Source organism: Lepisosteus oculatus, chromosome 2 (assembly GCF_040954835.1).
Source record: "Lepisosteus oculatus isolate fLepOcu1 chromosome 2, fLepOcu1.hap2, whole genome shotgun sequence".
NCBI classification, from domain to species: Eukaryota; Metazoa; Chordata; class Actinopteri; order Semionotiformes; family Lepisosteidae; genus Lepisosteus; species Lepisosteus oculatus.
The window spans coordinates 35,056,633-35,082,651 of NC_090697.1; the positions used below are offsets into that span (position 1 = coordinate 35,056,633).

At 37.2% G+C, this 26,019-nt stretch overlaps 2 protein-coding genes across 2 annotated transcripts in view; one reads left to right on the forward strand and one right to left on the reverse strand.

The window, feature by feature from the left end:
• cyb5r4 (cytochrome b5 reductase 4) overlaps window positions 1-9,341 on the reverse strand; it is a 65,630-nt gene extending 56,289 nt beyond the window's left edge. The window contains exons 1-4 of the mRNA XM_006626026.3: window positions 8,853-9,341; window positions 5,292-5,445; window positions 3,572-3,672; window positions 3,020-3,104 (exon numbers count right to left, since the gene is read on the reverse strand). Coding sequence (XP_006626089.3) covers window positions 3,020-3,104; window positions 3,572-3,672; window positions 5,292-5,445; window positions 8,853-8,927 — 415 coding nt within the window. The 5' untranslated portion in view covers window positions 8,928-9,341. The remainder of the gene's footprint in view (window positions 1-3,019; window positions 3,105-3,571; window positions 3,673-5,291; window positions 5,446-8,852) is intronic.
• Window positions 9,342-16,152: 6,811 nt separating this feature from the next.
• On the forward strand, window positions 16,153-18,111 carry LOC102684109 (protein ripply2). The gene is made up of 4 exons (XM_006626025.3): window positions 16,153-16,448; window positions 16,538-16,610; window positions 17,154-17,218; window positions 17,741-18,111. The coding sequence occupies exons 1-4, from the start codon at window positions 16,366-16,368 to the stop codon at window positions 17,892-17,894; spliced, it is 375 nt and encodes a 124-aa protein (XP_006626088.1). The 5' UTR covers window positions 16,153-16,365; the 3' UTR covers window positions 17,895-18,111.
• Window positions 18,112-26,019: the final 7,908 nt, after the last annotated feature.

Here is a 26,019-nt window from a genome sequence, read left to right on the forward strand (position 1 = left end):
AACAGAACTGTAGTTACATTATTACATTTTTCCCAGTAAATTAAGATTTAAAATTCGTTTATTGGGTTAAGAACTAGGCTATAAAAAATTATAAAATACTAAATAACTCAAAATTGTAATTAACTGAATGTATTTTACACTTTCCATTTCACTTTCACTCCAGTGAGACACCCAGCTACAGCATGTCATTTATTTGTTTCTTCAGGACAGGCGGTAAGTTGTAAATGTATTTGAAAGACAGAGATAACCAAAAGATTATCTAACCTTGGTGGTTAATTAAAATCACTAATCTACAGACAAGGCGGTTAATCCATTTACAGTTTACAATAAAGCTGAAACTTTTTAATTAAATGCAAGCTGTAACACAGAAATGCAATCTCCTGAAGAGTAATTACCAAAAGTCACTTGTCAAAATGTTCACAGTCATCTTAGTCTTCATTTTCTAAAATATAGTAGGTAAGCAAAAAAATTACATCATCAAACAATATAAAGCAGACCTGTCATCTTTTGCTTCCCTGATAATTGCTTTTGCTTCAAGATTATTTGAGAAATAAAATAAATTAAAATAAAGCCAACTTCATTTCCAAATTTTAGGGCTACAGCATTATATTTTTATTTTAATCGTATTGCCCTTGTGTTGTCCTAACTGCCCAAATACAGAGTCATTCCTAACTCAATCAGAGCCACTGTCGGACTATCTCAAACCTCGTGGTACCCATTGAATTCAGAAGTGCTAATCATCTTTTATTATAAAGATGTCCCCCAGGTGATTTCCTTTCCACAAAAGAAGGTTTGGGTAACATGAGCTGAGCTGCCATGCAACAACTGTTGATGAATATAACATGATGACTCTCTTAAAGTATAATAACATTCTTAGTTCTCAAGTTTAAAATTAATGTAATCCTGTCTCCTCAAGTAGCAAAAACAAAAGGCATAAATTCTATCCAAGGAAAGAAACGACTATAGCCTTTATTTTTTATTATTTCATTTTCATTAACAAACATTTTTTTTACTATGTGAAAATAAGTAGTGCTGGTACAGACAACAGTGTTCAGCCAAGCCAGAAATCCTGAGGAACAACACACACGTGAAACAACTACACTGTGAAGCAGCTGAACAACTTGAAAAGTCAAAAGGAGATTCGAACTTCAAAATGTGGAGAAAATAGATTTTTGTTCAGCTATGATCTGAAAATTAACTTTTCCAGATGAGTAACACAAAACATCAAAAGTAAATATAAAAGCTGTTCTAAGAACTCAATACTTTCGCTTATTGTTCTCATTGCTAAATGTTTTACTGACCAATTTTAATATGCCTTTTCAAAGCTACCAAAATGTGATGGAGAGAAAATAACCCTTTACAACCATTTGTGAAGATGACATCACAGATATGCTTTGACTTTGACTGAGAGATAGGAGCAGAACTCCAGGTAGAAAAGTAAGGTGAAAATAATAAACTGGACTGTAACAGGAACTTTCTGAAGATATACCCCATTACATTTCAGAAATATGATTCACTTACAAATAGTCTTAATGAAGACTGAAAAAGCAGTTGCTTGCCAGTTACCCACTTCCATGCTTGATATACGTATTAACATTAAATGCATTGTAACTTTAGGAGTTGCACTTGAACACTCATGAACATTTTCATTTACAGTTGGTGTTTATGTTAGCAAACATGCAAGCATTTCCTTGTCTTTCCTGTTAAAATACTTTTAATGGGGCCATTTTTGTGGGTTTTCCGATTGTACATTCATACACCAATAATTTACAAGGAAAAAAACACTTGTAAAAAGTGACCTGTTTTCACTTTAAGAGAAAATAACCCCAAAATGGAGATTGGCCCTTCATCATAACTTACCTGTGGGGCATTTTGGAGACTGTTGTCTGGATAGATAGTAAATTCCACTGAGCAAGAGTCTTTCATTATTCAGTGAAGCACGACACAGACAGCAGATGAGCCCATTAAAATTCTCCATGCAATTCTGACAAGCTACCGAGACCTTGTATGGCCTTTGAGAGTGGCCTTCACTTCATAGCAAATTCTATTTTGCTTTGTGAATCTTGCTATAAAAAACTTTTGATAAAAGACAACCTTTTATGGTTCCTCAAAAAGAATATGCCATTTACATCATGCAAGGTACTAAACAGCTCACCTTAAAACAATAAGCTGCATCCAATACCTGCTTGAACTTTACCATAACAAAGAAATGTGCTCTCTTCATTAATGTTAGAATATTTAAATTACAGAAATCTGCTGTATGCAGGTTACACCAATGTTTCAAGAAATTCACCAAACCTAAGAAATGCGGTTTTGCTTAAACATCATGAAGACACACAATCTTTTAACTGTACTGTTTAAACAATTGGTCTAACCTGAAGGACACACTTGGGCATTCAACAGACTTGGGCAATTTCAATACAGTAAAGTGTTTTCAATACAGCTAAGTGTTCGTACTTCCCATTAAAATACTCTATTCTGTAAGTTTCTAAGAATTGTAACTTTTTTTGTAAAGTGCTTTCAATAGCCACTTTTAAAGGCACTATATAAAATAAATGTTGTTGTTTTATTGATAATTGGCACTATCTCAATGTGTAAACAACTGTCTCTTATCTGATCATCTCACCTGAGGCTGTCATAATGGCCAAAGATCTAGGTGATCAAGTGGTACCCATTATTAACATACACTAAAATAATTATTAATCATTAAATCACATTTAATAATAATAGTAATAATAATATAATCATTCCCAGTGAAGTCAATAAGCCAGCTGTTTAAGTAAACAGGTGTACCGATACACACGCTTAAAGTATGTATATAAGTTTTACTTTATTTTAACACATTAACTAGAAAGTAGTAAAGAAAGTGGAACTGGTGTTTTTATTTTTATTCTTCATTCTTTGTGTCATTTAAAAAAAGCAGTTAATTTTGTCCTAACAACAAAAAATGTTAACTGAATAAAAAGCTATATACATCCTCCCTTAATTTATAAAAATCTCATATCTACAGATATATTACCTTTAGATCCTGTGCTAGGTTTCACAGCCATTCTGCCCACAAGACATTCCTTTAGCATGGATTCGTAATTAACCCAGCGGTGCACCTAGAACAAAATTAAAACATGTGTTACACATACACAGAGCACTATGAGGAATACTACAGTTATAAGGGCAACACCTAAAGGAACACAAAATACGTAGGTCTAAAATCAAGTGTGAAATCAGAAATCTTCTCTCCTATGCTTAATAAATTATTGAGAGCCATATGAATGAATCAGACTTTTCATGTGAATGTTTACAATATCAACCAAACAAGGAATTGTGCTAAAATGGAAGGCAGCCTGTTGCCACTGTAAAGATTCAGTACTGGTAGGGTGCTTTCATGAAGCTCATGTAGACCTGGGAGCAATGCTGTGCATAGCTCGTTAAATGACACCGATTACTTACAACTGTAAGGAGCTGTGACATACAGTGGAAAAAAAAGGCAGCACCCATAAATCACAAGCCAAGCGTGCGCTCTCCTGCCAGCATGAGGAGAATCTGCTTGTGCAGGTCTGATCGGGTGACGCACCTGATCGAACAGGTCTGTGCCATCTGCTCCCGCTGCCCTCATCAGCTCCTGTTCTCCCCCCGGGTGGTACTCCATGTAGGCACTCACGTTGTACACCAGGCCTGCAACAGTGAAGACTTCTTCAGCATGTTAATCAACCGACACAAACTCACTTACTCAAAGACATAACCGAGGGAGCTAATGAATGACACCTCTAGAGAGCTGTGATGAATGAAATCATCTAATTATTATGAAATTATGAAATTCATGAGTGGAAATGTTCAAAACACTGTTGGCTTTTGACCAACATATTCTTCAACATTCATTCCGTGGGATCAATGCTCTCAGTGTCCTTTTCAGAAAATAAACCACACATATTAAGTTCTTATAAATCATAAACATTAACGGATTCAATACACATTCTCTTCTTAGAAATGAGAAAAGAGTAAAGAGGTTTTTCTTCTCTCAGTTCAGCACTACCGCTATTAAAGTGAAAATCTGCCATCTGCTGTTGAGACGGGAAATTGCAGGGATTCATTCAGGTGGCTTGCACACATCTGTTAATGGTGAGCACCATCACAAAGTGCTGGACAAGACATCAGTGTGCTGCTTTCCACCTCAAAGATGAAATAACATTTAGTCATGGGAAATTATTGTTCACAAATTGTTTTGAAAAACTCGAATGGCAGAATTCAACTTATTTCCTTAATTAGAAGTGGTTCACACGCAGGCCTGCACGAGTGTATTTCTGCTTATAATAATAATTAATAATTGCTTACACTTATATAGCGCTTTCTGGACACTCCACTCAAAGTGCTTTACAGGTAATGGGGACTCCCCTCCACCACCACCAATGTGCAGCATCCTCCTGGATGATGTGACGGCAGCCATAGTGCGCCAGAACACTCACCACACACCAGCTATCAGTGGGGAGGAGAGCAGAGTAATGAAGCCAATTCATAGATGGGGATTATTAGGAGGCCATGATTGATAAGGGCCAATGGGAAATTTGGCCAGGACACCTACCCTACTTAAGTACCTACAAATACTTTATTTCTATTATGACTGTAGCTCCCTTTTAAAGGCAGGGATAAATTGCTGCCTGATTAAAAACGTGCTCTCTTGTGTTCACTTTAATAAATGTAGCTTTTAAAGAAGAAGATTAATTGCTGTTTGTACAAAACCTGCATCAGGACAGTACATGAGGCAGTGGGTTTTAAAATACAAACACAGCAAGGTCTCTCCTCACAGGCCCTGTAACAGAACAACATGAACCTTTGTGCTGACACATTTGTGCTCTGCATACAACTGTATTAATAACTAACAAAATTCTTAGAATCCTGGGGGTATTCTGCATTTTTTGAGAAAATTCAAGAGAATCAAATATTCAAATGTTAAATTATACTGTATATGAAAACATAGTTGTAGAAATCGTGCACACTGTAGGTACAGGACTGTCTTCCCTGGAAATACAAATGAAGTAGTTTGAAAGCATTCCCATGCATTGACTGCATTTGCATGTGTGCAAAATTCATCAAGTTGCTTGCATGCTGGAACTGGTAACTAAAATCAAACACTCAAATAAAACTAATCCAAAAATCTAACTGAATCAGGATGAATGATCCATTTTTAAAGCCGTCTTCATACATAACAGAAACAGCCTCAGTGTTCCCCCCTGCAAATGAGCACACACCCATTGTGCAAGCTTCAAATCAATACATTTTAAAAAGCTGTCAGCCACCTCGTATGCAGATCCAGCAGTCATCCCTTTTGTTGTGAGATGCCAGCTCCTCCTCTGTCACATCAATTAACTTCCCTCGGAGGCCTGTTAGGTCTTTTCCACTTTTTGCTAGGCGAATCCAGTCCATTAAACTCCGACCGGGCTTCAGAGGAACCTTCCAGACAGACAAGAATTATTTAATACAAAACAATTAAAATGCACAGGAGTGTTTTAAAGAATGTTCCAATCCATTTCTCATTCACTCCATTCATCCATTTCTAATGGTTTTATCCAATACAGGGTCGAGGGGGCAGCCGGAGCCTATCCCAGTAAGCAACGGGGATCCCGGCGCGAGGCAGGATACACTCTGGAAGGGACGCCAGTCTATCACAGGGGAGTTACACAGACACACACACTCACACCATGGCCAATTTTCCTAGAAGACAATTAAGCTACCACTATCTCTGTCAACCTTGGGAGCACCAAGAGGAAATCCACACGAACACGGGGAGAATATACAACCCCCTTGCAAATAACACCCCAGGAACTGAACCCAGGGATCCACTGGGTTCACAATAAGACAGCAATGCTAACCATGCTGCTAATATTCCTAATAATGTTATTTGTAGATTATGATATGTACAGAACATTTTGGTATAGTACCAAATGGTGTTTTTTAACCAAAAGTTAAAGTCTCCAAAGTGGAACTGGGAATAAGAGTTCTAAACACACTACCAGTCACCTGCATCACAAAGAAACATGAGGTTTGATACTGATGCACTACTCTAGTCTCCTGATCATAGTTCTGTAGAAATATTACCTGATCAGTTCACCAACCAAGTGTAAAAAAGTGTAGAAGTGTACAACCAGTGTGAAAAGGACTGAATAGATTAAAAAAACTTTAAAACAGCACTCGCAGTGCAACGTCGTGTACCCAGTGTTTTTAACAGCTGCACTTGCTGATAATGGGAATGTACTGAAGAAAAGGTTTAGTACTACAACATGAACAACAACATGGTGTGTTTCCAATTTAGAAGGATATCACATTTCCATAGGAATCAACAGTGAAATGTATCTTTTCAGAAGTGTTTTAAGCTCGTCCACCTTGAAATTAGACTGATTGTCCAGGAGTCCTATGATAAGTTGCTACTCATTATTTCCAGTTATGACAGCATATGATACCTTTACACACACAAGTCTTAGTATGGAATAAAGGGTATCCGATTAAAAAAAACACACAGCCAGTCTCATACAGATTTAAACAATATAATGCAGAAAAAGTAAACAAAAAACTAAAAGAATTACATATCTACATTAAAAGGATGAAAATAAATTAATCTTTGTCATTCTTCTTATCTACACATTCTTGATTTTCTGGAGACAAGTCCTATTTCAGGATGACACTGTGCTAAAAAGCAATAATAGATTCCAGCATCTTGGACAGGGGAAATACAATAAATTGAAGACACAGGCTTGCACACACAACAACAGAAACAAAACAACTCAAGTACGAAAGAGCACTTTTCTATGAATCTTCTGAACAGACACAGAAGGACAGTTTCCACATATTCTTGTCTTTTAACAATGATTTTGTGCCTCAGATATGAAGGCGGTATTTGAAAACTGAGCTCAAAAATCTTGTAAAAAAATCATGTTGCGTAAAACAACAGTTATAGTAAGTGATGTTTGACAGAACAATAATCTATTCGACAGCTGATTGTACCACTCAGCTTTGCAGTGAACAACTCAGAATGGCTGTGCAGACAGTGATGCACCACTATATGATTAAGCATATTTTTATTGCATATGACTAATTACCTTACACTATATTTTGGTTATTGTTGCAAATAATGACATGTAGTTGTACAACTGATTTATCTAAGTTTTGGGTGTATGGTGTGAAGCTCTTGGCACATTACAATAAAGTAGGCTACACTGCAGAAAAGTTTCAAGAAGTGAATGACAACCCTTTAGAGAATCTTACCTTGAAAATGTATTCAAAATGTTTGGGCAACAGAGTACACATAGCATGTAATATGCGGACAAGGATCAAATTAAGAGAATGTACCCCCATGTGTGCCTTTGTTGCTTTCTAATGCACACACTTCACCAGACATGTCTTCCTTATCTGTCATCTCACACTTTGATACAGAGTGCCATATGATCAAACTCTGAAAACTCACTGATGTCTGAAACCCGAGAGCGGGTATCACACTAGGCCACAGGAAGGATTCGCAAAAGCACACAATTAGATTAGTAAATCTCTGCTGATGTCAGAAGCATGATCATGAATTCTCACTGCAAAGCATTAGTAAATATTGTGCCTAAACACAGTGATGCAATTAATTTCTTTGGGAAGTCTGTGAGTGTCCTTAAAAGAATAACAGGGGTTTGGCTAAGTGATGTCTCGCCACAGTATCTTGCAGTTACAAACCAGACTGTACTTCCCCAAATTTCAGTTACAATCAATACAAACAACAGATAAAATGGGAACTTCTGTAAGTTTAAATATCAAATTAAGCTACAGTGGTTCCTGATAGCATGAAAAAATGAACTAATCCTTATGTCATCTCACTGAATACAACAAAGCCTAAAATAATATAATATTTAAAATAACTACAGTACAGACAATTATAGGGTTTCCTACTGAGTTCTTTAATTAATGTAATAGTTAGGAGAGTGAAGATATGCAAAGCTATTAATCACTTTGTACTATGAATATGTAATACAGTGTGTCTTAAATAATATAGTTCAAGTAGGTCAAGTAGTCACACGTCACACCTGAAGAAGGCTCCACTGCCGAAACGTTTTGTTTCCTTTCTTTTCAGCAATGGAATAAACCTGTTACCTGTCCCTTCAACAATAAAGGATGAGCTGACCTAACGTGCAGATTTATGAATTTCAAAGGAATAAAACAAAGCCAGTGTCTTAACTAAACCATATTATACCAAGTACAAGTACATACCTCTTTTACAAATAAAAGCAGTTTTAAATTGAACAACTTGTACTGTTTGTACGGGAGTGGTATTCTGACACTCCTGTTTATCCCATAACAGTGCATTTCCGTAAGAGTCACTTTCTAACAAGGCAACGCTTTAATAGGGACGTGGACACAATTTGTATAGAAGATAAAAACTTCTAGATAAAAAGATAAAAGACAATTTACTTGCAGTATTCGGACATTTACTACATGTGATAAACAGTATATTGCGTTATCGGTGCAAGTTTTTTGTGATTATTTTTTTGCACAAGACAAGAATGGAGGGAGGAGAGCCAAGTGGGCACCCTAGATTTAAAGCACATATAAACGATACTTGAAAGGAAACTGTATTAACATTTTAACAAACATGAATAAAAGATCTGTAATAACGCGTTAAATAATCTTCAGGAGACCTCCTTAATTACACTGAGCGGCTTACGTTTTCATAATTACTACACCCAAACATAGCTTATTGTACAGTAATCGAGAACTAATAATCTTCACATTGATTAAACAGATTTACATACATCACAACAAAGTAACACTACTTAGTAAATTAACCCAGCGGTTAATCACATTTTAACGATAAGCCTTAAACTTACCTTACTTCTCCCAGATGAAGATACTCGCTGCTGTGAGCTGGCAGCTGGAAAGGACTGAGATGGTACGTTCAGCATTTTTTATTTTAATTAATATTGACGATAGAACTTCTGAGACAAAACTCGAAATCCTAAAATTGTAAATGACCAGCAAGTATCTGATGTTTAAAAGAGCATCTCTAATTTAGAAAGTCCGTAACAGATCACAGAATAAATAAGGAAGTAAATCAGAATAACTAACACATTCCAAAGAGATGTTCATTTTTATTCGAGTTGCATAATTAGTTGAAACAGTTCAACATTTATTAACATATATCAGTTCGGAAAGTTAAGCTACCACACTCAAATAGTTTTCGTCGTCCACCATATTGTATGTATGGTGTGTTTATAGGACCCGTCTTAAATGTTGTATTATACGGTGAGACTTAAATAGAAGCACACTTGCACTTCCTTGTTTTTGAAATGCAAGCACATTTCTAGTTTCCCTCTATGGTTCTGAGAGCTGTCGCATAATTCGTGACGTCACTTACTGCTCCATCACCGAAGAGGGTGGCTTTTCATGACTAAGGAAAGCAAAACTTTTGCGGCGACCCCTGGTGTACACTCAAAGATCTGCTGAAATTAACACATGCTAAATTTGACGTACTGTAATCTACATCTCTTCTCTTTAGGGAATTGTATTGGATTCCTTATACTCTATGCGTTTTATTTAAAAATCCCCAAGCGAAGATACCATCCATAGTGACATTTCAGTTCTAGGAACTGCAGTTGGTAACAGTTAACAAGTACACTGTATGTGCGCTGGTCTGGAGTTGCTACAAACAAACAATACAAATGTTGAAATAATTCACGTAAGTAACAATGGGTACTTCATAAACTGTGTTTTTTATATAATACACATATATTATAACAACCATAAATCAGAACTGGAAAGTTGTGGGTTCAAATCAAATAGCAAGGTTTTTCACTCAGATTAATCCAGTTAAAAAAGCCCAACTGTATAAATGTAAGTTGTAATTGTAATTCACTTTGGACAGAAGCATCACCCAAATAAATTAGTAATAATGAATAATTATTCACATTCTTCACATAAATTGACAATTCAAAAATGTTATTGTCATTACATTCTGTTGACAGCATTCCAAATGACATGGATGTGGAATTATTCAAAAATGTTGTGAAATAATAAATAAAACACTACAAATTTGGTATTTTAGGGATTATTTTTGATAATAATATGATTTTAACATATTTAATGAAAGCTGTATTGAAGACAGTATACATCAATAAATTAACTTACATAGATTCAGTCTAATTTTACATGCCTAATGGAGGCCCTGAGTTAGTGTAATGTAAAAGATCCCACAGAATGAAACATAGTAAAGCACTTTGCAAAAGTATTCCAAGCAAAGTAGTTATGATACGTTAAAGTAGCACTTAATTTTAAACCTTAGATTAGATACCTTTTAGACCTTCATTAGCCACGCAATTAGCTGAGTAGCTTCTATCTGTGTGCTGCAATAATGGCTCCCATGATTTTAGAAGAAAAACACTGTCTCTTGAGGTTCCTTGGTCAGTTAGTGAACTTCAAGCAAAGACTCAGCCATGAAGACTAAACAGGTTTCAAAGCAAGTTAGGGAAAAGGCATTGAAAAGCACAGATCTGGAGAAGGGTAAAAATATCAGCATCTCAGAATATCCCTGTAAGCACAGTGTTCTCAATCATCAAGAAATGGAAGAAACATTGTACCACCCAGACACTACTGTCCCTCCAACCAGAGCAGCTGGGCAAGGAGGAGGGTTGAGGGTTGAGGGTTGAGGGATTCCACCGTGAGGCCAACAACAACATTGAAAGAGCTACAAATACAGAGCTTAAACGTGCTGTGCATAAGTAATCCCCAAGCAAGATCCCCCAGAGGAATGGGCAAAAATGTCTCCTAGGTGGTGTTCAAAGTAGTACTTACCCAAGAAACCTTGTGGATCTAATTGCTGCCAAGGGTGTTCCCACCACATATTGAGTTAATGGATCTCAATACTTATGGAATAAACATAAGTCATAGTTTTGTCTTTTGTTTTTGCATTTATGTTCTGTAACTTATCTTACATTTAGAAGTCTTCATTTTCAGACTTCAGGTTTGGACTGATATTCAGTTTAAAAATGTACAGTATATGCATACTTTTGTACTTTCACAAAATGGGACACTATAGGAGAGTCTGAATGCTTTTGCCGGGCACTGTGTATGAAAGAGTTTCAATGCTTAACAGAGAGAATCGTATAGAATGTTAACTGTTTGATCTTTTCTTTAGAAGTGCTTCACAATTTTATTACCTAACAGGTGTAAGCCATGTGTGAATAATGTACTTGCGAAGAGATCAAACATTATAGCTGCCTATGTGACAGTAGACATAAATTGTGCTTATTATTTTGGGTTCTATGTTGCCTAAAACACTCTACTCTATTTCTTTGACATGGACGTGATCTACCTATTCATTATATTTTACAGTGCTTCATGGTACAACACCTTTGAAGTGATTTGATTGATTTGATAGTGATGTATTATACTGACATGTAGGACTGAAAACTTAATGTAACATCATACTCCAGTTGATTAATAACACTTAGAACTGCTGAGTTACTGGTGTTCTATATTGCCCTATTTTTTATTTCAGTGAGAAAGGACAAATACCATTTAATGCTAAACATTTTAATCAGCATGCTGCTCCAAATTATTTTGGAGAATGATTGACATAGTTGGATGTGTACAGCTCTAGTTGACGACCTCTGACTCTACAAAGACAATAACAAAATCGTCTTCCATCAAAAAAGATAGAAGAAATCTAGATTACTGGACCACTGCAGAGAAAATCATTATGAAATCTCCCAGGGAGTATTGATGATATGTTGATTATCTTTTTGTGAGAAATCCACAGAAAAAGAAGAGTACAGATCTTACAAAATAATTCATAATTCAGCATTTCATTAGTAGGTATTTAGACACAAAAAGAAAACAGACGGTCTACACATACCTATCATGTTTATAATAAAATGGGGTATAAACCCAGTACCTGGACATCTAACCTGCTAGGAAATTATCAAAAATAAAATATGATAGTATCAAGACATTACACCCAAGAAACATGTAAGAGTAAACAGGTCATTAATACTGGCGATCGATATATTAATGTACAACTGATAAAATGCTTTACTGTCAGATTCATATTAGTTTTAGTGAGTGCAGGAAAAGAATTAAACTTGTCATGTGTTCTATCTGCTATACAGGATATTAAAGTTTTTTTGTCAGTCTAACATAGGAAATAAGGCCACACTAACTATCAAGCGAAAGTGTGCCAAACACTTTTACCAGTGATAATGAAATAGCAAAGTGATTAGCAATCAGAATTGCATTTTTTCTAAATCCAAAGCACTGATATTTGAATATTAATTCTCCCCAAACCTAACATCTGTCATGGTGTTTTAGTCTTATAAAAACTGACTGCACAGCACACTATATGTCTCTCAAATTAATTTACAGACTAGTTACATGGAAGCCTTCTGCTTCTAAGCCTTCAAGAAGGGATGCAAGCAAGACAAAATTCCAGACAGCCTCTCAACTCCATTAAACATTACAAGCTGGTTGTGTTCTTGCACAGAAGCAACAGAAAAAAATTGTGAACTTAAATTCAAGAGACCTCAAACATGACACCTTAGCTCGAGCTGAAATAACAGTACTTATCATAAGCAAGATATCTTGGTATGTTTTAAAACATTATTTAAAGTAAATCAAATTTAACAGAGTGTTGGAGGTTTCAATACTGTTTGTTCTATGTTTCATTTTAAAACCCGTTAAGACTTTTAACATTATTTTGTGTCAGCATTACCCAGTGCACATTTGTGCTGTTAAATGTCCCAGTGGGTTTTTTTGGTCCTGTGCTCTTCACACGTGCTATAACTAACACCTTCACAACAAATGGTTGAGTAAAAAGCCTGGAGACCAAGATTCTTCTTCAGAGCCTCACACTTCACCACACCTTCACTTGAGAAATATTTGTCACCCAGTGGTATCTTGTAGGCTTTTTAATCCCTTCCCCTTGATTAGACAAAAAGGCCATATAGGAAAAGAGCTATTACATTTTTTTCTGAGCTGAATAGGCCCATTCTGAATGTACTGTACACACTCAAAATCCTACATTTTATGTTCAATTTGTTTTTAGGGATTTAGGGAAAAAAAGGAATATTACACGGTACCCTATATGATAATAAACAAATGTGAACAATCATCATGGCATGACCGACTAGTACCTAAACAAACTGTGTAAATCTACCAATAATATAAAAACAAGAATAAAGGAGTAGAAAAAAGGAAACCAGCTATGTGGAAGAGATATGCAAAGGAAAAAATACATTTTAGAGCATGGTTGTCATGCATTTAATCAAAAGCTTTAAGGGCACTGTTCAAAAGGCAAAGATAAATGCCTTGAATTAGCCTGCATTCATTAAGTGGACATTGGTTGATTAGGTGAATGTTAATTCCAGCATCACAAGCTAGAAACTTGTGATGGTGATGATTGAAAAACTGCCTGTGATGAAACTGAACTGACAGGTAAACTGTAGCGTTTGAGTTCTATAACGAATTGAAGCGGAAAGTGCAGGTAACTGGCCTACTCGTAAAATAAATTTCCTGTAACTCCTCCATCCATCCATTTTCTAACAAACAGAAAGTTAGAAAGGAGCCCACAAGGAAAGTCAGAGCCCAGCCTGTCAAGCTACAGGCGTAAGGCAGGTTACACCCTGGACAGGACTCCCGTCTGCCTCAGGGCACATCCAGAAACAAAAACACTCACACTCACACTGAGGCATGTTTTCCCAGAAGCCAAGGAATTAAGCCCAGAGCCTTTCTTTTTTTTTGCTCTGGAAGCATTTCTTTTTTTTTTTCCAAACGGCAGTCTTAATCGGTGTCATGTGACATTCACGGACTGAACGCTTGATCTACTCTTGTTTTACATTGGTGAAAACGTCTGGGAAAACTAATGTAGGGTAAAAGGGCATGAACTTTGCATTCCCCTCCAGAGTTTTTCAGATTTTTGTTAAGTGGTCAGGCGTGCCTGAGTAATCGAGCAGTCGGCCTTAGAAAGTGTCACCTTCACACCTGCACACCTTGTGAGACCAGACGTGTCAAACGTCGGTGACAAAGATATCGAACACATACAGTTCAAGATTTAGAATCGAATTCATTATTTTGTAGTTTCAATGTGTCTGTTGGGCATTTCAGTGTTCTGAATTTTCAATAGCATTATTTCTAAAATAGCTGCACACATTTTGGCATGTTGAAACCTGAATTAAGTTTTAATTTGAAACAAAACTCGTATGAATATATATCTGAAAAGTAAGACAAGAATTAGGTAGGTTCGTCGTTAAGCAATATTTATTAAAGAAAAGTATACACATTAAAATGGAAAATAATGAAAAATGAGTACTAAAAACATTAGTACTAAAACTAAAGTACTAACAGTCCTATCTTTAAAACACATTTTTGTATACAAATAATACCGTCCGATAACGTAATGTCTAAAACCTCTGGAAGACCTTTATACACATGCTGTTCTATAATCTTGTTTCTTCCTCGATGCTTTTGTAAGAACCTCTCACCCAACATACAATCTCAAATACAAGCAGTTCTGTTCCCCTGCGCCCCAGAAAAAAGAAGGCGCTATATCTCGGCACAAACGCTGCTTTCAACTGTGCCAACTGGCCCAGACATTTCTCAAAAGTAAGCGGTGGGAATCATTGTTTGTGCTGTTTGTAGGGTGGAAACCTCTTCACCTAGCTGCTTCACTCCAGCTTCATGGTGAAAAGTGCCCTAAGGTGCAGAAGTGTGAGGTTTCATTTACGAAGCAGCCCGGGTGTCTCTCCCGGCTGAGAAACTGCAGGGTGACAGCCTGTGAACTCGTAGGCTATATAGTTCAGATAAAGGTTAAATCCATTCAAAGTAATACAGGAAGAGATACACTGTGCTGAACTAGGCATTCTTAAACTATTTGGCTTTGAAAGAGCATCAAAGCATCATCGTATGGATTAGGACAGAGAGCAGGATACAAAAACGTTTAAGGACCTGAGCCGATATCAACAAGAGTTTTAACACAGAGTAGCTTTTTTAAAAGGAATAATAAACTCAAATAAAACACAAATTTAATTTAGCTACTTCCAAGTATGTTAACATTTACAACCTGAAGAAATAAATGTTAATAATGGAGATAAGCGTTTCTGAACGTTTCTAAGGATGACGAGGAAGAGCAAATCTAGCACACACATTGTTTTGAAAATTGTTAATGAGAACTTTTTCAAATTCTAAAAAAAAACACATTTCTATAAATATCGTCAGTTATGAATTCTTAAACAATGAATATATATATAGAGAGTATATTGTCCTACGTAGTAGCTCAATATTTTGTGCTTCAAATCAAATAGTTCAGCAAACCTGTCAGCAAACTCAAACGTTCACAACAAATAATCAAATAATTGTAAAGAAAATCGTGATAAGAAAGCGGGCCCCTGGCCAGACTCCTCAAAACATTTACTGTATAATCCTCATCATTCTAAGAGGAATCACGGTGTGAACTTGTTGATCAAGTTGTTCTGTCGTTTTCTTATATACGATACACTCTTATTAATGTCCGATTATTGCATTACATTCTGCAGTCGTGATATAAATGAAGCTGAAAACGTGTTTTTATTTTTACGTTGCATGACTCTTTCTCGATCCAGTAGTTCCCACAGATAAGTGTTGTTTCTCAAATATGTTGAGGTGTTAAGTGAGAGGAGTGAGTGCCTCACGTGCGCTGCTGTCTAGGCGTCAAGAGGCGTGTTGAGGTGCGAGCTGACACGCGCCTTCTCGCTTCACACCAGGCAAGCCGGTCAGGGATCAGATGACTGTCAAGTAGCGGGACAGAACGTTACGAAAAAGAACAGTGTTTTTTTAAGTATCAGATCAAATAAGGTAAAATAAAAAACCCCACAGTATCACTTTCATCATACTCTTGTGTCCCCATTCCGTTCGTGCATTGTTTAAATAAATAAAAAACGCCACAATATTTAACCTTCTGGTAAAAACATTAAAACGCATAAAGCACAGACCCCACAAGTTCAGCTGTTGTGGGTGATAGTTCTTGACAGATTAGAAAAACAATCGACCTGTTACTTAATACGACGTAATACAATGCACAACAGCTAACAGCTGTTTGCGTGATCTTTGCGTTTCTTAAATGTTTCAAATGTATACATATGACACCGTTTGAAGAAGCAAACATGACAGAACAGTGACTACTGATAAGGTCCTTAAAAACAAACAAATGCCTGTGCAAAGTGTGACTTTTAACACCAAGGCATTCTGTGACAGGACGCGTGCGACATAGCTGTGACGTTAAGGTTGTGAGATCGCATATAAGCGTCTCCACTTCTCATTGGAGACAAAAACCGAGGTTGATTCGGGGGAACTGTCACCATCTGAAAGAAGGATACAATGCAAGACAGCGGCTATACTAGAACCAAAGGAATCGCAGGTGAACGCTGCATCATGACAAAACAGGAACATAGTCCACAGAGGTAGGCTAATTATAAGGATTTGTGTTTTCAGACGTCTGTGTTTTTAAAGGGTGTTATATGTTTTTAACCGACTGTTTTCTGCTTTCCAGAATAACGAATCTGTGGAGGCCCTGGTGTCTCCAAAGTGAATCAAGGAGGAAGGAAAGGAGAACGAATAATTTTGTAAGTTTATTTTGCTTTCTAAACACAATGGCTATGGAAAATCCAATTCAGCTATCCAAATCCTGACTTGTTAATATAATCTAAAACTGAAATACAGTATAGCATCAATAGGTTGATGCTGAAGAGGAAAGGTGTTTCCTTCACTAGTTCTGAAGAAAGTCTGTGTCTGCAAATCTTATTTCACTTGAGTTTTAAGATACTGAAATCAAATCTTAATTTGGTACACAGATATTTTACATACATTATTTTCTCATGTAGACACTTGTATATCATTTAGTATTTTTTTCAGGCAGCTTGAAAAATCTTCAGTTAAGCAGACGATGAGTTAAATCAAGTAACATGAATTAGCATTTATCCACAATTACTCTAGTTTGGATGTCTCGTACAGAAATATGGTACAATAATATGTATTATATAATAAACTGTTCTTATTAACAATTTAACAGTAGACAGGCTTATTCCTGGTTTCTGTATTAGACAGTATGTTTATTTTGTGTCTGGATGCAGCTGATGTTTTATATATATTATTTTATTGTGTTTCAGCCTTACCCCAGTCCAATGGTAAATGTACCAGGCATGAAGCACACTGAAACTGTTCATCCTGCAAAGTAAGTTTGCATGCTTACAGTTTACACAGGATATTAGCCTACGTGTAAAGAATCAAGCAATTTTCTTTTGAAATTGGTCTAGAAAGTGTTCATGCTATGTTTTCTAATGTTTATTATTTGTTTTTATTGAGAATCTTTTCTTAATTTTACCACATTAAATAAAAGAGTATCACACTATTATTATTTTTATTAATATTATTATGTGATGTCTTAAATTAAGTAATTTGCAGATAATTTGGGACAAAATAAGAATATTTCAACCCTCAAAGAACCAGCATTTTCTTCATTGAAAAAACACACTTTCTTAATTGATCAATTGCTTAAACAAGTCTCTTAATCTTTATATAACGTGATAAAGAGTGACCTATAAGAATACCTCTGGTCTATAAGAAAGTGGCTAGCATTTCAGTAGTTCTTGTTTCATAGTTAGAAAATGTATTTCTCATTTTCTTTACCCATTAAATCCCCCCTCCCCTTCCCAGTAGAGAATTATGTTAATGTTTAATATTTCTTCTGTTTTAGGCTCTTCTGGCCCAGATCAAAGTGCTATGACTATTTATATCATGAAGCAGAAATCCTGTTGAGAAACTATCCAGTTCAAGCGACGATTTCATTCTACGAGGATTCCAGTACTGACACTGATAGTGATTCAGATGAGGAAGACGAGCTGAATTAAATATACAAGCATAATGAAAAAAGACTGTCCTAAGTATTTTCCCGACTGCTTATAATGTGTGCACGGAACTGTGTTCTCATGTAACTGTTAGTGTTGTTGATTCATAGTTCAATAATTCCAGTTAGGAAGATATTGGTTCAAAGGTGCGGCCTTATAGATAATAAAACTGAGCAACAGATAACATAAAACAAAATGTAATGGTTATTACTTAAACTGTATTTTTAGAAAACCATTGCTTACCAATTTCTTTCACTTTATGGAGCTGTTCCTTATATCAGGTGGTTTCCAATGTAAATATTGTATAGTTGTTATTTATTTAAGAACACTTATTTATAACTGTTACTTTTACTTATGACTGTAAATATATCTATTGTACATTTTATTTTTTTAAATAAATCCTATTTATTCATCTTGGTGGGATTATAGTTTCATTGATGAATTCCTCTCAGGAATATTTTTAGTGTGGTTCAGCTTCGAAAAGTGATGTTACTGAATACCAATCAATTCTGTGTCCTTGGAGCGGCTGGTACAGTATAAGCAGCGGCGACTTCAATAGTTCAAACGACTTACAAACTGGGCAGAGAACTGGCAGAAGAAATCCATTACAGAGCAGTTTTAAGTACACGTGGGTAGTGAAAATGTGTCTTATAAATATTATTTGGGTGACACTACACTTTAAAAACTAGCCTTGAAAGGAATTTATATGTTCATGTTTCATTGTTGTCCTCCGTTGAAGGCAATTTAGGGAAGTGAAGGAAAATGGCAACAAGGTGTTTAACAAAGTTTAAATGTAGTGGAACAATGCTACAATTTTCAATGCACTTGTCAGATCTCGTTAAGTTTCATTGAAGTTTTTTCTGAATAAAAAAAACAATACTAGTTTAACTGTCATTATAATGATCTATTTCACGCATTCTAATTACTAAATGGATGCAATACTGTTGTTGGATAAGTATGGATATAAAACCTGCACAACTTAAAATCCTATTACCTGCATTTCTCCGTTACATTCAAAGACCTGACATGGGATCAGGTATGAGGAAGTAGAATTTCAGCGAGTAGTTGCAGGATACCAATTAATTTCCAAAGCATCCCCCTGCTGTGAGCCCTCTGCCTTTGCTGCATACATCCTCTCCTCTCACTGAAAGATTGGCTCCTCCCTCCCTGCCTGACCCCCCCCTCACACCTCCTTTCCTCTCTCAACCGTGTCTGACTCAGCCTTTGCTCTCTTCTCCTGGATCTTACACTTCCAGCCCCTGTCATGACTCCCCTCCCCACTCATGTGTGCCAGGCGCTTGTTCCTGCTGTGCGTCTGCCCCATGTCTCCTTACTCAATCAGTTCTGTTCGCGGCCCTCCTCACCTCATCTCTTTTTCGCAGGTTCCCCTTGTAACAGAGCTCAGCTCCCCCTTTTCTCTCTGGAGTCCCTGGATCACTGTATTTCCTGTTGTTGCTTGTGGTGCCATGTCTATGCCAGTGCTTGTATCATTCTATCATTTTCCTTCAGGTAAATCTAGTAAATCTTACATCACGCAGGACCTCTTAGCCCTTTTCTTCCTGGATATAATTGTGTAAAATCCAAACCTGGCAAATGTTACAGTCTCTTCAGCCATCTTCTCCACCCCCTGCCTTTTCTGAAACAGTCAAGTGTTTTAAAAGACACTCGTTCTTTTTCATCTCTCCCTGCATCACTTTCCCATCCCTACTGTCATTGGGATTCTGATCCATTGTGTGTGTGCCCACTGTCTGCCGACATTGAAAAGTGCTTTGTGCTTTTTAAGTACTTTGCAACACTTGCTTTTAAAGGTGCTACACAATAAAATAAAGTTTATTATTTAATTTAATCTGGTTAAATTAAATATCCTAGTCATCCTGCCCACTTATCCCCAGTTAATTGACTGACCACACATCTCTGGCCTCCCGTTTCTGAAGTTTTAGAGATTTATAAGTGAAACAGTGGCCTATTTGTCTAGGTTATGAGATAGGCCACTGTTTTAGTTAGACAGATCTGAAAAAATGGTAACATGATGTGACACAATGAAAGATGTGCAGAAGAAAACATATGTTTTGTTAAGACTATTATTTTACAATATATAGTGTAATGCCATCCTGAATGTGGCCCTTTAAGGAAATTCCATTGAAAGGGGGACATGTTGCCTTGACAACCACAGCTGAGAGAAGTTGAAGAGGTAATGGCAGGAGTATAAGAACAGGCAGGCTGCTTCCTAAATGGGACACCAAGCAAGACCTCAGTCTTGTGTAAGCTACAGAGAAAGAAAGATGTGTAAGATCACACCTACCATATGTGGAAGCTCAGCAGGGAGAGAGCCAGGCCGAAGCAGGACAGCAGAGCCTGAGTGTGTGAGATCCAGCCTGGTGGCGGCTGAAGGTGTCGATCGTGGCTTGAGATGGACCTTCACTGTCTAAGGCCTGACTGGGGAGGAGAGGACCAGTAGACGTCATGGAGTGGAGTAAGCAGGAAGCTCCATGTGTGTCATCAAGAAGCAGGAGGCTCCAAGCAAAATAGTGTCATCAGAGGGTGAAGCTTGTCAAGCCAGGACTCCAATAGGGCTCGACAATGTGAGGGACCCAGAGACATCTTTCCTGAAGGGACTGGCTGGAGGGTGAGAGTGGAAGGGGAAACTCGTTGAGCCTGGAAATCCGCAAGCAAAGGGCTTAGTGAAGCAAGGGACCTCTGTGAGCAATCGGAGGAGATTGGAAATGACAGTGGCGTGAGTGAGATGGAGACTCTTGGCCTGGGTGGCAGCACCCTGGGGGCCCGGAGATCTCTAAGTATGCCACCTGTTCTGGTTGCGCCGACGAGGAGGCCAGTTTTTGCACCACTTCCGGAGGTGAGAGGGTATTAAGAGAGTTCATGCAGAAACAGCACATGAAATAAAAGAAAAAGTAATGGGAAAAGGTTCCCCAACAGGCTAATGGGGTCTGGAGTGGTGGACATGTCTGTCCACACCCACAGTGGCAGCCATTACTACAATAGACACAATAGACCTACTAGCAATGGATAAAAGTATCAGTCATTAAAAATACTTTTAATCTTGTATCATTTTCTTTCCTTTTTTCATATCCTTTTTTGAAGCCTCTTTATAAATGTTCAAATATAGTAATTGATTAAATAATGATCACCCTTATTTAGCATTACATGTACAGTATGTCCCATGTTAAAACAATACAGTTAGCTTTCCACCTTGTATTTCACTTTGAATTGCCCGTTGTTAAAGCACTGTGTTATAGAAAGCAAAATAAATGTTCTTTTTAACTTTGAGGCTTTAAAAATGTTTCCCCTGGCACTGACACAAAGAACTTTAAAGTGTCTCATTTCATTTTAACACAGTATAGACTCATCAAAATCTTCAGCAAGGTGCATAGTTTATAGAGTAGTCCATTCAATGCTAAACAGAAAAAGGCTTTTAAGCCTGATAATATGCTCCACAAATATATTTATTAGACCCAAATCTGGGCAAGATTGCTAAAGAATCAAAACATTGATCTTATCCAAATTTATGTTTAAATAATATTTTTACAGAACATATTAGCAGATTTGCAACATTTTTTTTCTTTTGCTTTGGATTTATTTATCATTTATTTAAAGTTTTTTTTTATCTGCCATGAACTGGATCTCTATTGCGTTTTCAGAAAATTATGAGTGAATAATTTAAGGTGCCAGGAGACTCATAGACCTTTTGTGTTATGTCTAATGTAAGCAATGATCTTAGGTAATGTTAGGCAATAGTCCTAGTGTATTGGCCAGGCAGTGTAAAAAGAAATCATGTCTTAAACAGCCCTATTAATATGTCAAGGGATTGATTTATTTTGTAAAATGCCTTCTGTAAAATAAGCCCCTCTCCTTCAAACAGCACCTCTCAGCAGTCCAGTCCTAAAAAGTTGACCTAGACAGAATGACGTGAAGCAGATTTGACTGTCTGATTAGCATAGCAGATTCACCAAAGTGAACCATATGGATTAACTATGTTCAGATTCTATAGTGTTTCAGTGCAATAGAGACCTAGGAGAAAAATAAAAAATAAAAATTGGAGTGTTTTACTGAGATACAAAACAGGAAATGGAAACGTGCCTGATACAAGGGGAAATTATTTAATGGTCAAGTTTGGCATTGGTTGTGAGTAAATTCTCAGAAAGTTTTCGAAAGGCTCTAATTAGGACAAAACCTGGCTAAATGGAAACCAAACAATATGGGTCCAGAAAGAGAAAGACTTAGAAAGCCTTACAAAGTAACTTCTTGGAATTCTGGAGGATCATCACAAACAGGAGAGAGCAGAATACACGTTCAGAAATGTATTTTCATTAAACAGCTCTGTATGGACATTTAATATGTTGAGGTCATTTAATTTGGTTGTGCTGTGGACCCAAATGTTACCCAGAAAACTCCTACGGTCTTAGAAAAAATTGCAGAATCCAAGAAAATTGTTGAAGCCTTTATAATAATTGAGATATTACCCAGAATCCACAGTATGTCAGGATTTGTGTTTCCATCCGCCCATTATTAGAAACTGCTCATTCCTAGTTAGGGTCATGTCAACCTCGATCCCAGGCGGCATGGTAGGACTGCAACCTGGCTGAGACATTAGTCTGTCCCTGGGATTGCATAGATAAACACATAAGCACAACTGTGAGACATCAGGCCTTAGAAGGTGGGAGCAAGCTGGAGCTGTCACAATCGTCTCTCCCTCCTCTAGAGGGCGCTCCCACCTTTCTAAATTTCATTTAGTTTAAGTTCTGGCACCTGTGTCTTGTTCCGCCATTCCGCTATTTAACCCCGCCGGCTCCATAGCTCTCGGCTCTGCATTGGAAGATGGACGCAGTGGGTCCAGGAGTGACCCGACGGCATAGGCTTCAGAACGGGTCCGGGGCTCGGAGTGCCTGGCCTCATTACCCTTCTTTTAACTTCCATGTTCCTGGTTCCATGTCCTAGTTCCCTGTTCTTATTCATGTCTCGTCTTGGATGGATCTCCTGGCTTCCCTATTGTGGACTGTGTTGGACTTGTTCACTTGCGCCACACCCCCTGAGCACCAGACCACAGCCCTCATGTTCCCCTGTCTGTCATCTCGTCCAGATCCTGCCATGTTTCCCCTGAAGTCTTACTCCAGTCACTTCCGGATTATACCATCTACAAAGGGTCCTAAACAACACATTCGGGAGTCTGAACCAGCTTGCGTAACAGGAGCTCCTAGTAAAAATCCATGTGAACATGGAGAAAAGATGCAAACCCCTCACAGATGGCACTCCAGTCTGGAACTGAGTCCAGGAGACAAGTGCTGTGAGGAGCAGAGCTAACTGGCAGGCCACCACACTGCCTGGCATTGCTTTGGATGTTCATAGGAAAAACAAACCATTAAAAACAATCTATTTCTTATCCATCCAACTACTTCTAACCGCTTATCCTATACAAGGTCTCAGGGGAGCCGGAGCCTATCCCAGCAAACAACAAGCATGAGGTGGGATACACTCTGGATTGAACACCAGTCTATTGCAGGGCACACACAGACACAAACACACACTAACACCAGGACCAGTTTTCCCAGAAGCCACTTAATCTACCAGTATGACTTTGGATGTGAAAGGAAACCGGAGAATGTGAAGGAAACCCATGCAAACACAGGTTGAATAAAAAAAAATCTTTAAAAATAAAAAAACTGTATATAAACAGAACCCTACATCCAGAATTGGACCCAACATTGTGAGGCAGCAATGCTAATCAGTTTGTCACCGTGCAAGCTATTTAAACCGTAACAACATCTATAAAATAACATGTCATGATCTTCATTTTCTGTGAAAGGCTGTATAGAATGAAAATATAAAACTTTGATAAGATTCTTTTAACTTATTTAAAAAACAAAAGTGATTCAAATTCTCTATACTAACCTGAGCTGTTTCTGACTGTATATACATATTAAAAAATATCACAGACTTTAGTCAAAACTGATCACATTTTCATTGTGCAAATGTGATTTATTAAGCTTATACAGTGTCTAGATTTTTTTCCCCTCATAATGGATAGTAAATCACATCCGGTCATTGCATTGTTTATTCGCCAATTGGATGTACGAAATACATTATTTTAGATTGAGTAAAAGACATTCCTCTTCGCACTATTTTCACTGCCAGATAAAATGGAGAAAAAAGAAATTTCCTTGCTGGTATTCAATGCTGTTAGTAAAATGTACCACAATAAAAAAGCTAGGAGAGGGATGTAGAGAAAGTTAACAATTTGAACCACATGACAATGTACTCCTAAACACAGGAAGACGTTTTCATTTCAATTACTGACATGGGTAAAGATCAAACATATGGACTACAGTGCTGTCACCCAGCAGGCTTAGCAACAGATAAGAACTATTATCAGTCAATGAAAATGTTCACTTTTCCTTGTGCCTCTTTATAAGAAGACAAATATGTGCTGCAGCTTAAACAGTCTCGGGTGCAAGAGAAATTCAGTATTCATTTCCTCCATTCTCTGTTTTTGTTGTTGTTTTGTTGTTGTTATGTACGTGATAATGACAATCACTCGCATCTGAAGAATTTAACATTTCTTTCAGCTGGTGCACCTTGCTGGCCGCATCCACCAGTTTGTTTCAGAAAATGTTGAACTTGAACTCGTTGAAACTCTTTGCTGAACTCATTCCCACTCTGAAAACAAAATATTTTAAGCAGTGGCATGTATCCAAGGATGAAAGGGTCTCTTTTTGTTTCTTTCATCCTACTGAAATGAGTGAAGGTTTTATTTTTCCCTCAGGTATGGTGCAATAACTCGCATTGACAGTTATTTAAAGAAACCTACCATTAAATAAAAATTCTACTGTCATTATAAACTTTTAAAGAATTCTACTTAAATTGTATGTGCATTTCTTAAACTGCTTTTCCTTTGTTTTTATCCAATATTAAACCATAAAGGTGCAGTACTGCAGTTTCGTCAGCAGAAGGCGAAGTACACTCAGAAAACAAACGCAGCCCCACAAAATCCTTACACTTCATAAGGGGAAGCAAATACATTATTTTTTAACTTTAAGCATGTATACATGCATATTTTTCATCATGGCTACGTGTTCAGTTGAAAATAGGACAGAACATAAATCATATATTTACAGCTATACAAACATAAAGGTACAGGTTGCTGCAAAAAAATGTAAGCAGGGTAACCGGTTTGACACATTTCAGATTGGTGGCCTGGAGAAAACCACTGCCCTTAGTAAGTAAATCAGACCCTTTGTATTTCCTTTGAAGTCTGATACATTTTTCCATTGGAAAGTAACTACCACATAAGCTGAGAGTCGGCAGGTCTCCAAAACTAGATAAAAACTCAAGATTGAAACATGTGACAGGATATATTGTATGGAGAAGGTGACTGTTACCTGGAGATTTGTAAGTCCAGAACGAAAAGTCTGTTGTGGAACTGCAATCCTGTGATCTAAGTGAATCAAATGGAACATCTAATTGGCTTGTGAAAGATTGGATTGGATTCAGCTGCATGGCTTGGTAAACTGTTCCAAGCCTTCCTCAGTGTTTATTAAAAATAATGTGTTAGCTTGTGTGACTTCAGCATCAACTGTTTCCGATTTCCACATATGTCCTTATTTGTTGGCTGAAATAAGTGAGAAACAACTACTGGCACTGACCTTGCCTTTCCTTTTAGGTATTTGAAGACATTAGCTCTTTTGAAAAATCCCACAGGCATTTCCTAGGAAGAGCTTCAGCCTTTCATCATAACTCATCTCTTTTAACTCGTGGGAATAAGTGTCAATGCCCATTTTGAACTTTCTGCAATTTGTGTCAGTACTTTAAATTATGAAGACGACAGAAACTGAAGTCTTGTAGATGTGGTCAGCCGAAGACAATGGCTAACACAACTGAAAGGAGAAGAAATTTACATTCTTTCAAAGATCGTTGGTACTGAGAATGCACTCTGATATAATGAAACAGGCACAATTTCAAATTTTGTCATCAAAATGACATCACAGTATAGAATGGTTATGGCATTGACACGGTTAATGCTACAATTTATCATGACAATTACTATGTACAGGAAAATACACATAGATTCCTTCTGGGATACCTGCCATATAATATAGCTGTCGATATGGTGAAGTTT

Excerpts from the sequence above, each read along its gene's own strand:
- LOC102684109 (XM_006626025.3), top strand. The coding sequence starts at position 16,366 with ATGCAAGACAGCGGCTATACTAGAACCAAAGGAATCGCAGGTGAACGC. Across the intron at positions 16,449-16,537 it reads CAGGAACATAGTCCACAGAG|AATAACGAATCTGTGGAGGC; the intron begins GTAGGCTAATTA and ends TCTGCTTTCCAG. Across the intron at positions 16,611-17,153 it reads AAAGGAGAACGAATAATTTT|CCTTACCCCAGTCCAATGGT; the intron begins GTAAGTTTATTT and ends ATTGTGTTTCAG.